Here is a 14577-nt window from a genome sequence, read left to right as displayed (position 1 = left end):
TGTGTGTGTGCGCGCGCGCGCGCATGCGTGTACATTCTTTGTAAGTGTTTTACGGCGCTCGCAACTGCGAAATGTCACATGAGCGTGTGGGACACGGGTGGCGGCCGAAGTCTACTCTTATCGATTTTAGACCACCAAGGGATCTTTAATGTTCGCAACTTGCACACGGTCCATCCGAGATTTTTCGTACTTGTCGGAGAAGGCTAGGTGTAGATCGTTTCTACCAGAGGATCAGGGGTGTGGCTGAAAGACAGCAGTAAGAAGGAGTCAAGGAGTAGCAGTAGAAAGGCTGCAGAAAGAGTCAGGAGCCCAGAGGAGGGGGCAAAGAAGGTGAGGTGGTGGGGGCAGAAAGAGGAGACGAAAGCAGACGACAGAACAATGCTAGAGAGCTGGAAAGGAGGTGAAAGGAGACAATTTTAGAGATGAAAAGGCTTCGGTTGCTACCAGGATTCGAACCGGGACCTTTGAATGAGAGGCCAACACCTTAACATCTAGGTCACGAGAGCCCCCGTTCTGTGTGTATGTGTATGTGTGTGGGTAGGGGAGGGGGTCAAAGGTTTTCCCTCACTTGACTTGGCCCTGCCCAAAATGGACGTGACATTGAGTGGGCTTGTCTCTGAAATAATGGTTAAGTGTTTAAGAGGCGTTGAATCCATGTCCCACCATACCTTTCTCACATAAACTAGAGCATATATCGACCAACTGGCGGCGAGTCGCCCCAATAAATAACACACATGTCCAATGTACTTGCACGGTGGTGATGGTGTAATAGGAAATGTCCTGCGTGTCGTTTAGGACAATAAAGATATCTTCTTAGAGATTCTGAAGACAGCCTTTATTGGCGGTTTAGGATCGTGTTGGTTTTATTTTTGTCACATAGCCTAAGTTCTCAGTTTGTCAAATGGAATCATTTTCATGTGACGGGCTGACTGACTGAGGGAGGTAGCGTAGGTCTGTCCCCGTGGTTTTATGCACCTCGCATAATTGAGCAAAATGTGATCATTTTTTGCATAATTTCATATTACTTTCCTTTATCATTCTTTGTTAAAATTAACAGAATTGCATAATTTCACATTTTTGGGCTCATTTTGTATAATTTCAGAATTTTACTTGTATAAAACGACGGGGACAGGTAGGTACTTGAGTTGTTAAGCTACCGGACTCGTAGTCGTGAGATTGCCGGTTGGGGGGTTCGAGGATCAGCTCCATCTGATGCTGTGTCTTTAGGAAAAGCACTTTGTCAACCCTATCCGTACGCGCCCTGGGGTCATTTTGTACCCCCCAGTGTTGTATTCTTCACATTTGAGAATACTTATAGTAGTGCGAAGATCTCTTTGAAACTTTCAGTATTTCTCAAACAATCATTTTGACAGATTACTATATGCAAAGCGTACGGATCGGATTAACGAGTGAATTTCCTCTTTGGAAAGTGGTGGCACACAGTTCCCCAAGTCATATGGATACGATAGTAAAACACGACGTGCGGTCCTTAAGGATCAGTCAGTCAGGCGCGGTTCGTCCATAGAGCATGGTCGTGCAGTGCCGCCCACAATTTTTAAATGTTCTACCACGTAAAACACCCACAATAATAAATTAAAAGAAGCCAGAAACAAACACTAGCCAAATATTATATCAAAACAAAGTCCTCGCTAGCGTCATAACTGTCATTTCTGTGTCCATAGCGCCGTAAAACATTTACTATGCCATGCGAAAGTACACGCGCTTTATTTAAACATAATAGGATATTCAACAGTGTAACCTGACCTATAGATCGCTCTTGGGATAACCCAAGCGATGACGACACTCGTAGCGAGTTTGGCGGTACATTAATATTAAAAGACGGCACATCTCAAATGTGCTCCGGCCGAACAGTGCCGGAACATAGCCCACAGTAGGCGATAAATAAACGCGATAGACCGTACGCTATTCTTTGCCAATATTATGTGAGCCCTGGAGCAATCCAGCGGAGTGCTCAAGTGAATTGTGATTGGTTCATTGTCTGTCTGGCCACAATTTTAAGTGACTCTGTGACCGTGAACCTGAGGGAGGTGAACGTGACTGTCCTATGAGTTGTGCCTTTGAATGGTTTTTGTGGTGGAGTAGTGAAAGTTATTACTTGAGTGTTCAGTTCCAATACACGATGAACGAAATTTTTGTTTAGCTAACAAACAAATTTAGTACTAGAAATCAAAGCGACAAGTAAAAAGAATGAAAATAAAAGCACGGAGTCCTCCCTCACCAACCCAAGGATCTTAAAAGTATACACCGTCTCATTTACTGTGCCCTTCCCTATCTTCAGCATGCGATAGCTTAACTGTGCACGTCCACTTTTTAGCCCCACGAGCCGCCCCTGCAGTCAGTCCTATCGGAGATATATACATTAAATTCTAGCTCTGTATCAAGGCCCGTCCTTGAGGAGACCTGCGTTTGTGTTTTGCAGAGAGTTTGAATCCCGCTCAGATTTGTGCTGTTCTGGATGACTGGAAACAGGTTTGAGTTCTGACACCCATAATTTGATAGTTCTCTTGTTCACCTGTCGCCATTACCGGGTGTGATGTTTTGAAGCTATTTTCAGTGACATCGACAGAGTTATCCTCCTCAATATACCTGTACGGTACAATGCATATTATCATGTGACGTCGGTGACCTAGTGGTTAAGCTACCGGACTCGCAATCGTGAGGTTGCGGGGTCGGGGATTCGAGCGCGGGTCCGACGTTGTGTCCTTGGGAAAGGTACTTTACACGAATTTTCCTCACTTCACCCAGATGGGAATGGGTACACGGCGTAGACTGCGAAATATCTTGTCAGTATGTTAGTGTTTTAGCGCCTATGAATGGCTGCTTGCTCTGTATTCTTCCCAGGAAATTGAGGTTGTTTCATAATGCTCTCAGGTCTGCTGGGGTACTAGTATAGATTGTGAAGCGCATAGAGCTAGCTGTTGAGCTGGGATTTGCGCTATACAAAATGTTAATGCTTTCTATTATTTTATTATATTATTCCGGGCTTGGCTGCCTCTGCAGACGTGGATTTTCATTTGTTCATGCCCCTGGATTCAGTGATGTTGCCGATGAAAGAATCAGTGGTTTGCCAATATTTTATTTTTCCTAATCGTTGAACAACAAATACTGTAAGAACAGGAACATCACTAACAAAAATTCATTAAAAAAGGCGGCATCACCGAGGAGTTGTGAAGGAAAACAAATCATGAATTCATATTACGTACGTATATTCACCCCCAAAAACAATCGAGAAAATATCAAATTTAAATATTTTAGGCAAAACGTAATTTTACTTTCAAACCTGCGGTGAAAATAATTAAATTGTTTAAAGATTTTTAAGAAGAAAAGTTAACTTTAAAAATTGATACACAAAGGCAAAGAAACAGAGAGATGACTATTCTACAATAAATGTATTACCAAATTGGTTTCAAATTTAGAAGTCTTCATCTTGCCTTTCATGGCCAGGAGCCGATACCATAATCACGCCATTACCTGATTATACGGCGGTAAAAGGTCGACGATAAACAAGCATCCACAGCAGCCATGGGATTAAAAGGAGTTATCCACCCCCCCCCCCCCTTCACCCTTTTTAGGTAAACTCAATCAGTTTAATTGTAGGCTTACATGATCCGTGCTTGTGGCTGCTTATGAAAGTGGCCTGTGAGGGGTGGACAGGATAATTTTATATGGCAAGCAACGTAACAATTTTGGCATTGATTATTCCAAGATCGTTTATTCAAACCTATCTGTACGCCCTGGGGTAATTTTGTACCCCGTGGTTGCATTCTTCACATTTTAGAATACTTCTAGTACGAAGATCTCTTTAAAACTTTCAGTATTTTTCAAAAAATCATTTTGACAGACTGCTATGCAAAGCGTGGGGATCGGATAAACGAGTAAATTTCCTCTTTTGAAAGTGGTGGCACAAAGTTCCGCTCGTCGGATGGATACGATAGTAAAACACGACGTACGGAAGGCCTACGCCTTTTGATGAATTTGACTTCAACGAGGAAGCGAAGTAGTGGTTAATTGATTATGTAGATGCATCGACCCTGGCTGTTTGTAAAAACGTTTACCCCCCCCCCTCCCTCCCTCCCCGCTCGTGACAATTCAGGTCATTTTGGAATCGGGTTGCTTCCATCCTGTCTGTCAGAGCCTACCCCGGTGAGAGAGCTGCAGCAACCCTCTGACAGACATTGATACTCAATACACACTTTTCCGCACACACAGTGAACAAAGAAAGTTTTTCTTTCTAATCTTCGTGCTTTTTCATATTTCAGATTCAGTTTCCTGATCTACCACCTTTTCCCGGGTTCTTCTGAGCTGGTTTCAGACCATTAAGTACCCCACAAAAATGACTGTTTACAACGCATTGTTGCTCTTTCTGTGTGCTGGGATCATGGAACCTACCCTCTCATGGCCGTGGCCAGGTTGGTCTACCTAGTGTTAATGGTTTCAGTTATACTAGATCTAGCTAAAACAAAACTTATATTTTTTTACCATAATCTAAATATATATATATATATATATATATATATATATATATATATATATATATATATATATATATATATATATATATATATTTTTTTTTTTTTTTAAAATTATTTTTTTTAAATAAATTTTTTTGGGTCGCTTTTAAGCACAAGGGTGCTATCCCGAAAAATGCTGTTTTGGGAAAATCGGAAGTTAAAGTTTTTGCCCCGTGTTCATTTTCTTTAAAGGACAAGGATGGTTTTCTCTATAATATAACCAAACAGATATACACACCAATGAAACAAAACTTCTCCTATAGGGTAGGGCAATGCCTACTTTTGCTGTAGGTCAAGATATCTGGGTTAGCCCGCTTGTCCTTAAAAGCGACCATTTTTCCAGTGGTGCGGCCAGTAATTTTAGCGCAGCCAAACACATAATTAACTAAATGTTTTAATAAAGAGTAGCCTATGCCTCCCACACTGATAGCTTTTGAATATTCAGTACGACATGACCTCTGAAATTTCTTACGTCAAGCTTCAAGGCAAGAATTACCTCCAAAGCCACAGATATATCATCCTGTCCCCGTGGTTTTACGTATCCAGCATAATTTAGCAAAATTTGATTTTTTTTGTGTGCATAATTTCTGATTATTTTCCTTTATGATTCTTTGTTGAAATTAACAGAATCGCATACTTTCACATTTTGGGCTAAGTTTGCATAATTTCAGAATTTTGTTTTGCATAAAATCACAGGGACAGGCATAGTAGTTCAAGTTAGTTTCGAAAAGAGACCCCACGTAGAACATTAAGCCCAACAAGTACCAATAACAGTTTCAGGTCAAGTGGCTTACATTCTCCAGTCACCTCTGGGTTATCTATCAGAGGGACGTAAACTACCGGTCTTCATGCAAGAGTGGTTCGCCCTTCGACGTGTACGCACAAATCATGAGTTCGATTCCCGAGTGGAGAAAACTATTTTATCGAGAACCTGTGTCTGTCTCATGAAATGCTGTATACCACACAGCTCGGATACATTTGGTCGCTTTATCCCGAAAAGTGCTGTTTTGAGAAAATCGTAGGTAAAGTTTTTGCCCCTTGTTCATCTTCTTTAAAAGACAAGGAGAGTTTTCTCTATAACCAAAAAAAATATACACACTAATGAAACCAAATTTCTTCTTTAGGTAAAACAATGTCCACTTTTGGTGTAGGTCAAGATTTCTGGAAACCCCTGAAATCTTGTTTCCCCGCTTGTCCTTAAAAGCGACCAATTTGCCACACTACGGACCGACATACATCATAATAATTATGTACCAGAGAATCAAACTACAAAACTACAACGCTACATAAACAGTTTCTAATTAACAATAAAGGATTTTTAGAGAACTTGAACGATGGGGTGACGAGGTAAATGCCAGGAAAATACTGGAGGTTTTTTTTTTTTAAAGCATCCGAGCAGAGAAATGAATGGCACACAATGAATGTCGGTCTAAAACTTGATAAAAAAGAAGAGAAATATTACATAACAGAACCTAAACTTCCAAAGAGACTGTATGGCAAACGTATCTGTTCCTTGCCTACGTCTCTTGGGAATTTTGGTACCATTTTTTAAGCTTCCCAGTCGAAAATGAAAGCCGTTATTTTTAATTAATACAAACAAATATTGCGACATTCGCTTAGCAACTATATTTTTGACAGATAATAATCTAGAATGTACAACTAGTAAAAATGTATTTAAGAGTATCCGTACACCCTGGGGTAATTTTGGTTCCCCCGGGGTTGTATTTTAGAATAGGCCTACTTCTAGTATGAAGATGTCTTTGAAACTTTCAGTATTTCTCCCCCCCCAAAATATTTTGACAGTCTGCTATGTAAAGCGTACGGATCGGATTAACGAGTAAATTTCCTCTTTGGAAAGTGGTTGCACAGAGTTCCCTATGTCGTCTTGTGGATACGATAGTAGAACACGACGTAGGGATAGGGTTAATTACATCACCCCCCCCCTCCCTTTCTGTTTGTATCTCTTTAGCAGGCAGCATGATGAGTTCTAGTCCCCTGCTGAGCGAGTTCGCTTCTCTGTTCGCCGGTCAGTACAGTAACATGGAGCAGTACCTGGAGGACCAAGCCAACAACGTTACAGGACAGGACAAACATTTCTGGCTACAGTTCTTCTACGTTCCAGTTGATATTCCTGCCCTGGCTCCTGTACGTGTTGGCAATATGTTGTGGGGACGTCTTACGCTCCCCCTCCCCCCCCCCTCTCCCAAACCCCACCCCCAAACTTAACTTGTTTTTTTCCCTCTGTCTCTTAATCAAATTCACATTCTCTCTCTCTCTGTCTCTGTCTGTCTCTGTCTGTCTCTCTCTGTCTCTCTCTCTCTCTCACTCTCTCTCTCCCTCTCCCTCTACCTCTCCCTTTCTCTCTCCCTCTCTCTCTCTCTCTTTCTCCTCTCTCCTTTCTCTCTCTCCTTTCTCTCTCCATCCCCACTCTCTCTCCGTCTCTCTTTCTCCCTCTCTGGCTCTCTCTCTAATTAAAACGTATCATCAGAGAAAAAAGAAAACTTTCTTCTTTATTGACCACGACCTCTAAGATGACAGTGGGTGGTTGGCGGGTGCTCTGGTGTGGTTTGCTCCTTCTTTCCTATCAAACATCTATCGTCCTTATCTTTCCTCCTTCTTGCTTTGTGTATGTTACTCTCTTGTAACACCTCTAATCTTCGGCACTTGCATGACCTTATTGTGTTGCAAGCGCCGTAAAATTCTTACTAAAACTAATCTAAGATGACAGATCAATAGCCGCTAATGAATGTTCCCACCGGTGTTTGGAAGTTGCCTCTTGAAGCACCGTCCTCCTTTGCTTTTCCCCAGTACAAGTAGTTCTGTCTAGCCTTGTACTGCAATAATTATAATTTTTATAGTCGTTTTCATCTCGATGGAAATGTGAATTTTTAAAAAATTAGAAGCAATATACAGACTTCAACATAAGTTAAGGACCACTTGCAAACACTCTGATTGGTCTTCTTGGGTCGACCTGCACACGTGCGTTCTTGGACTGATCCAGTGCCTTGATGGCGCTGCCTCAGGCGGACAATGACAGAGTGTAACACTGCGAGCCTTCTGGCAACTTCTCGGGCTCCAACTCCACCCTGCAGCCATGCCATAGCTCTGGCACGATCAAAATCTCCCAGCTTTCGTCTTGGCGGTATGTTGATGCGATACTGGATTTTGCGCAAACGGCGGCTGATATTGCCACCAAAGTGAGCACAGTTCGAAACCGTACTTCCACTTATCACGAGCACCAGAAATTTGAACTGAGGAATGTCCGTGGTGTCGTACACAAGTCAATAAAAAAACCCTGCAAATTTAGCTAAAATTCCTCTAGGATTTCCGTGCTGCACGTGGTGGTTATGGTCCTTTAGGGAAGCTTTGCAATACGCATTGGTAACCCATTAACACTTTCAGAGCTAAAATTTTGAAATATTCCTTGCTGCCTTTTTTCAGATTTTGTTAAAAATCAGGACTGTCTGTCACGGTGGTCCTTAACCTTTGTTGAAGTCTGTGTTATCGTCCCTACCTCTCATCCTCCTATTCTTTGTACGTCCCTTTCTAATACATTTCTTCGGCTCAAACATGAACCATCTGTGTTGGAAGGTGCCGCAAAACTCATATTAAAACTTAACTAAAAAGGTGAAACTTTAAAGTCTTAATAATGATAATAATAATAGATAGCATTTGTATAGCGCATATCCCCGCTCAGCAGCAGGCTCTATGCGCTTTACACTATATTATTACCCCAGCAGACCATAGAACACTCCGAAACGTTCTCAGCTTCCCGGGAAGCATACAGTGCAAGCAGCCGATTAAGCGCTCAAACACTAACAAACTGACAAGATCTTTCGCTGTCTATAGCCGGGTACCCATTCCCACCTGGGTGAAGTGAGGAAAATTCGTGTAAAGTGCCTTTCCCAAGGACACAACGTCGGGCCCTTGACGGGATTCGAACCCACGACCTTACGGTTGCGAGTCCGAGAGCCTAACCACTAGGCCACCAGTCTTATAACAGTACGCTGGAGTTATTGGTATCAGCTTAAAGCTTGTTCGTTTGACTATCTTTTGATGAAAAATGATCCATCTATCTTGAATATTAGTCGGGATATTTGCGATTGAAGGAGGTGGGGGTTGCCTGGTTTCATGGGTAAAATTAGCGAGAAAATGGCCGCCAAAGTTTGGTGATCTCCAAAGCTTGAGAGTGCTCGGATACTCCCAATTTACAATTTTTGCGCCTTTAATCGACATTTTTGTTGTTTTAAATCAACACAGAAATGTGTTTTTAAATGGACATAAAAGATGTAGAGCAAAAAAATAAACAAAATAAAAGAATAAAAGAATCGATACAAAATTCCTAACCCTTCGAAAAAAACCAGTTTCATTACTTTCATTATTTTGACGAGCGCTTGATTTCACTACAATGCCTCCCGATTACTTACACCTTCCCGTTTCATCCATCCATCCAGGCTGTGACGTTTTACTACGAGCTAGTTGTCGCTGGCTCCAGCTCACCGGCCAGACAACAGGTCTACGCCTTCACGAAGGAGAGTCCTTGCAGTGTACGACAAGCTTCTTACGAGATCGCCAACTCGTCCCGGTTTAGGTGTGCTTCCATGTGCATGATTGTATTTATGTTACGGGTTATGTGGTTTTAGCTCTCTTTTTTTCGGGTGTAATGTAGGAGGAAAGTGGAGATGAAAGCAGATGACACAACTCGACTAGAGAACCGGAATGGGGAGGAGGGGGGGGGGGGGTCATTTTAGGGAAGAAAATTGTCCATCGTTGTCAGGGTTCGAGAACCCAAGACCTATTGAATGAGAGGAGAACAACACCACAAAAGCCGCTGTTTAGAATGAAGAAGAATGGGGAGGAGGGAGGTATGAAGATAAAAGCCAGAAACGACAGACTAGATGAAATATTTAACTTGAACGTTGCAGTATAAAAGAGCACAGAAGAGTAATTAAAACTCATGTTTCACAGTTAGAGATTGCAGCTCCTGCTGGGGTGCTGCAAGTGGGTCTTTACGTCGCCCCCAACCTACAAATGAAAGGGATGGAGGGTCGTCTGAATTCAGGGGGAAAATGATGGGGGGGGGGGGGGGGGGAGACCTACTAATGAAAAGGAAAGAGGAGCCTATGGAGAAGGAAAAAAAAGGGGGGGGATCTTACCTTATGAAATGGGTGGAGGGTCCTATGGAGAGAGCAATGGGGAGGGGGGTGTGCTTATGAAAGGGATGGAGGGACCTCTGGAGAGGCCGTGGGGGTGGGCAGGGAGGAGGGGGGGGGGGTCAATGGAGGGTTAGATCAATACGTTTTTCAGAATTATTGCTCCTTCTGTGGTCTAAATGAGCGCCAACTTTCCCCTCTTTCAAATTCGCAGTACAAGGCCGGCTGGTCTGAGAGCTCTGACGTCACTGTCTACGTCAGAACTAAGCAACAGACGAGAATGCGACGCCATCTGGAGAAAAACAGGCGAGGACTCCTTCCGGTCCGAACTGGCCACAGACAGGTGTAACTTTACCTTCTTCGGAAAAGAGGTATACAGTGGTAGAGCAAAGACTGAATTTGCTTTATTTGCTTGGGTTTTTTGTTGTTGGTTTTTTGTGTTTTTTTTTGTAGCAGAGAAGCAAGCAAGTCTTTCTTTTTCTTCTCTTTCCTTTTCTTCTTTTTTTCTCTTTTTTCCCGAAAATTTGCATGGTGTGTTCCAAAGAAATTGTTTTAAGGCTGGCGAAATTTCATTACTCTACCATGATTCCTTCATATCCAGACCAAAGACTTATTGAACCCTTCTCGTAAGAGTCTACTAAAATAACCCCACAAGAAAGAAAGAGATTATTGAAATTTTTTATCGATTTTAAAAAATATTTTTGTTTTTTTTAAATACCGTTTTGAGTCTTTTTCCTCTTCTTAACTTTCCTAATAATTCTTCATTATTATTCCGTTCGTAGAACGGGGTTTTGTCTCAACACCTTTAATATCCATTAAAAATAGTCCTGTCTGGTTTTTACTGGATAAACGTTGATCAGAGGAACAACAAAAGTAAATTTGAGGTGTCCAAGGATACAGTAGGTTTGGATGTTACCCAACTTTGGCGGCCATTTTCTCACTAATTTTACCTCTGACACCAAGCGACCGCCACTTCCTTTAACTGCAAATATCTAGATATTTATTAAAGAAAGATGGGTTATTTTTCATTGAAAGCAGGACAAATGAACAACCTTTATGGTGATACAAATAACTCTATGTCCCCAAAATGACGAGCGTCTGATTCCACCACATCACGTAAAAACTGTTAGCCTCTGAAAGATGGCAAAAGAGGGCCCTGGCTATAAAAAGGTTGACACGCACTGCCTGACGGGGTGTCCACTACGGCTGGATCGGGCCGACCGTCGGACTTGATCGCTTTAAGCTGGAAAAAAAACCCCACGTTTGCTTTTGAGGCGACCAAGTCGGGCGATCGGCCCGTTCGGCCGATCCCATCCGTAGTGGGCATCCCGCGAATCGAAGTTCTCTCCTGTACATGTATTAGAATGAAGCTCTCTCCTGTACATGTATTAGAATGACGTTCCCTTCCGTTTGTGTACATGTATTAGAATGAAGTTCTCTCCTGTACGTGTATTAGAATGAAGTTCTCTGCTGCACAATCTCTCCTGTACATGTATTAGAATGGAGTTCTCTCCTGTACATGTATTAGAATGAAGTTCTGTCCTGAACATGTATTAGAATGGAGTTCTGTCCTGTAGGCCTACATGTATTAGGGCGAAAACATAGAGAACGCCGATTTCGGAGACTGACTCAGTAAGCGCCGATAGGCATAAAAATTCTCTTATGATTTCCAACTTGCCCCACATAGAGCTGGCCGACTGCAGGCAGCTTTAAACTCGGATCGGAGTTGTCGGCTTTATCGGAATCCAAACTACATTCTTATTACGCCGAAAAACTGGGAAGGGCGTCTCGCTGTCAACTCACCACCGCAGTGCTTTCTTGTCGTATTTCCATTTTTTAACAGTGAAAATGAGACTTCTTCTTTAACTCACATTTTGTTATGAACTGGTTTCACTGTTATTAAAAATGGAGGTACGACAAGAAAGCACCGAGGTCGCAAACTCCCAATGCCGTCTCGCTGTCTCGCCGTCGCCAACTCGGGTTCAGCGGTTTGTGTGATGTCACCCGACTGGACTGGGGACAATTTTTAATGGTCATTTCAGAGCTGGTGCTTCACGGTAGACAAAAACTAATTACATTTTTGAAATCAGCATCGTCAAAATAGGGTGGTCATCGAGCAGAATTGCATTTTAAGCAATATTTAAGAAAATTCGTGTTTTTTCCCCCAAAAATATTATGCTTCATGAATACCAGCTGTGTTGTAGTGTAATTAATTTAATTTTTTTCTAGATCTAGATATCTCGGCTTTACTGTGTCAATAGAGTGTGATTTTGAAGAGACGAGGCCTGTGTAGTTTTTCGTTGTGCGTCTAGAGATCTGCTTATCTGGCTGTGTCGTGTCTTGTCAAAATGGATGTCGATTTACAATAATAATAATAATAATAATAAAAATAATAATAATAATAATAATGAAGATCATTTCTATAGCGCCCACTCCCGTGTAAACACAGCTCTAGGCGCTTTACATAAAATACATGTACGAACAATATTCACGCACGCGACACAAACACAAAAATACACTCACTCATACACACACACACAAACACACACAAACACACACACATACACACACACAAACACACAGACATACACACTCACGAACACATAACACGCACACATGTGCACACACACACACACACACACACACACACACACACGCACACACGCATCTACTTGCTTATCACACACGCACGCTTACACGTCGTCACGAAATGAGCATAAAATCTACACAATGCAAATCACAAAATACATAACTGGATACATAGTCATTTACATAACATTGTATTGAACCTGAATCTACAGACAAAAAAAGATGTCTTTAAATGTGTCTTTAAAGATTTTAAAAAATTTAGACTCAGATGTTGTATGTCTCAAAGGTTGGGGAAGAGAGTTCCAAACTGACGGAGCAAGGTGGGCGAACGATCTTTCACTTTCAGCTAATTTTTTACCCCCTTTTCAAGGAACTCTTAAAAGATACTGATCGCCTGATCTTAGTGATCTAGATGGAACATACATCTGGATGAGATCACTAAGATACGAGGGAGCTTTGTTATTGACACATTTATGACATACTATTGCAATTTTATATGACATTCTACCGGACACGGGAAGATGATCTTTCTCCTCTCTCTCTCCCTCCCTTTCTCTCTCTCCCTCTCCCTCCCTCTCACCCTCTCCCTCCCTCTCACCCTCTCTCTCTTCCTCTCTCTCTTTCCCACTCTCTCCCCCTCTCTCCCCCCCTCTCCTCCTCTCCCCCTCCCCCTCTCGGATGACGAGTCAATTCTTGTAAATTTGTAATCACTCAAGACCTAGAACTAGATTCTAGATACGGTAGATGTAGGCAGACTAGACAACAGTAGATCAATGCAACGCGAGCTTAAAGGGATCGGCAATAGGCGCTCTCTATGTGGAGTCAAGCAGACACCTACTGGCGCCTGTCCGAGTCGATCTTCAGCCGCTTAAGTTTCGGCTTTCTTTATGTTATCGCCCTTAGAATGGAGTTCCCTCCTGTACATGTCCCAGGTTCGCCCGGAGGGACACAGAAACCTGTCTTGTGACGGACTGACGTTTGTAGAAACTTTCAACCAGATCTCCGACGGGGCCGTGGTGTCAGGGACCAGCATACGCTACGACATGCAGCTCGTGGGGCAGCGGTAGGCCAGATTGATTGATTAGTTGAAAAGATACATGCACGTGTAAACTTCTGTCTTTAAGACCTGTAGTTTTACGTTTTAATATTGTGATCGTCTGTGGATGTATTGTATTGGTCATCGTCTGACATTGACCGACGAGCTACTATTATGATCGTTACTGTCACAAGACTATTTCTGAACCGTGTTTAAGAGATTTTCTTTTTCAAGTTTTCTATCTAAAAAGTTATACAGTGAAGCTCGCTGACAACATCCAGGGGAAGAACAAAAAGAAACGTGAATACATTAGTTAATTGGTCTCTTTTAAGGACAAGGGGGCTAACACAGATTTCGGGGGTTTCCAGAATTTTTGACCTACACCAAAGGTAGTCATTGCCCTACCTATAGGAGAAGTTTGGTTTCAATTGGTGCGTATAATAATATTGGTTTGGTTATAGAAAAAAAACTACCCTTGTCTTTTAAAGAAACCGAACAAGGGGCAGAAACTTTACCTTCGATTTTCTCAAAACAGCATTTTTCGGGACAGCCCCCTTGTGCTTAAAAGCGACCAAGTATCATGACTCATCATAACAATCACCATTTTGTTTCCAATACTGTCGTAGGTTAATTAGAAAAATCCTGAAACAGCATAAAAATTAGCATACCTATAACCTAAAACAGTAGGCCAACTATATAGCTCACATAAAAGCAAAATGCTAATGTATTAACTTAAGACATATTAGAACAGGAGTTTGACCTTGGCTCAAACCTTGACTACGTCCACCTACAGGTATTCCCCGCCTTTCTCGGTGGTTCCAGGCTGTGTCCAGCGACCTTGCCGTCCGAAAACCGCCACGCCTGGACCCTCGTTCACTGACATCAAGCAGCTCCTCTCTCAACACGGCGCCTGACAGTACCGAGAGATGAGCTTTGTTCCCTAATCATTTATTTTTTATCTCTCAATGATTAAATATTCAATGAGTTGAGAAGAGAGCAGCTCTTCTGAACGAGAACACGCCGTCCGTTTTGATCTAGTTATCGTCTTTGAGACATGTCTTTTGTTTGTTCGTTTTAGTAGTACGGCTCTCGCTACTGCCACTGCATAAGGTTACATGAGCACCACGACGGGGTGGATGTCAACAGAGAAGTCCTTACATTACAGGGAATAAGACTTACTCTGCTCACCTCTCCAGCTTCAACAGCACAAAGTCTGCTTCCGCTATCAAGGCACCCCGGAAATAGTGGGTCACAACAGTGTGACAAA

The 14577-nt window shown here is 42.3% G+C and overlaps 1 protein-coding gene across 4 annotated transcripts in view; it reads left to right on the top strand.

The window, feature by feature from the left end:
• Positions 1 to 14331, top strand: part of LOC101856816 — an 18056-nt gene extending 3725 nt beyond the window's left edge. Inside the window, exons 1-7 of one of the 4 annotated variants that reach the window (XM_005101746.3) lie at positions 853 to 942; positions 4281 to 4430; positions 6502 to 6677; positions 8987 to 9123; positions 9900 to 10056; positions 13207 to 13337; positions 14104 to 14331. In XM_005101746.3, the coding sequence (XP_005101803.1) occupies positions 4355 to 4430; positions 6502 to 6677; positions 8987 to 9123; positions 9900 to 10056; positions 13207 to 13337; positions 14104 to 14224 (798 nt within the window). In that variant the 5' untranslated portion in view covers positions 853 to 942; positions 4281 to 4354 and the 3' untranslated portion in view covers positions 14225 to 14331. Of the gene's footprint in view, positions 1 to 852; positions 952 to 4280; positions 4431 to 6501; positions 6678 to 8986; positions 9124 to 9899; positions 10057 to 13206; positions 13338 to 14103 lie in introns of those variants that run through there. The other 3 variants (XM_013084492.2, XM_005101747.3, XM_005101745.3) reach the window with 3 other exon arrangements.
• Positions 14332 to 14577: the final 246 nt, after the last annotated feature.

The sequence above is a fragment of the Aplysia californica genome, unplaced genomic scaffold (genome assembly GCF_000002075.1).
Source record: "Aplysia californica isolate F4 #8 unplaced genomic scaffold, AplCal3.0 scaffold00297, whole genome shotgun sequence".
NCBI lineage: Eukaryota > Metazoa > Mollusca > Gastropoda > Aplysiida > Aplysiidae > Aplysia > Aplysia californica.
Note: the sequence above shows the minus strand (reverse complement) of the source record. Positions and strands in the feature narration are given on the sequence as shown.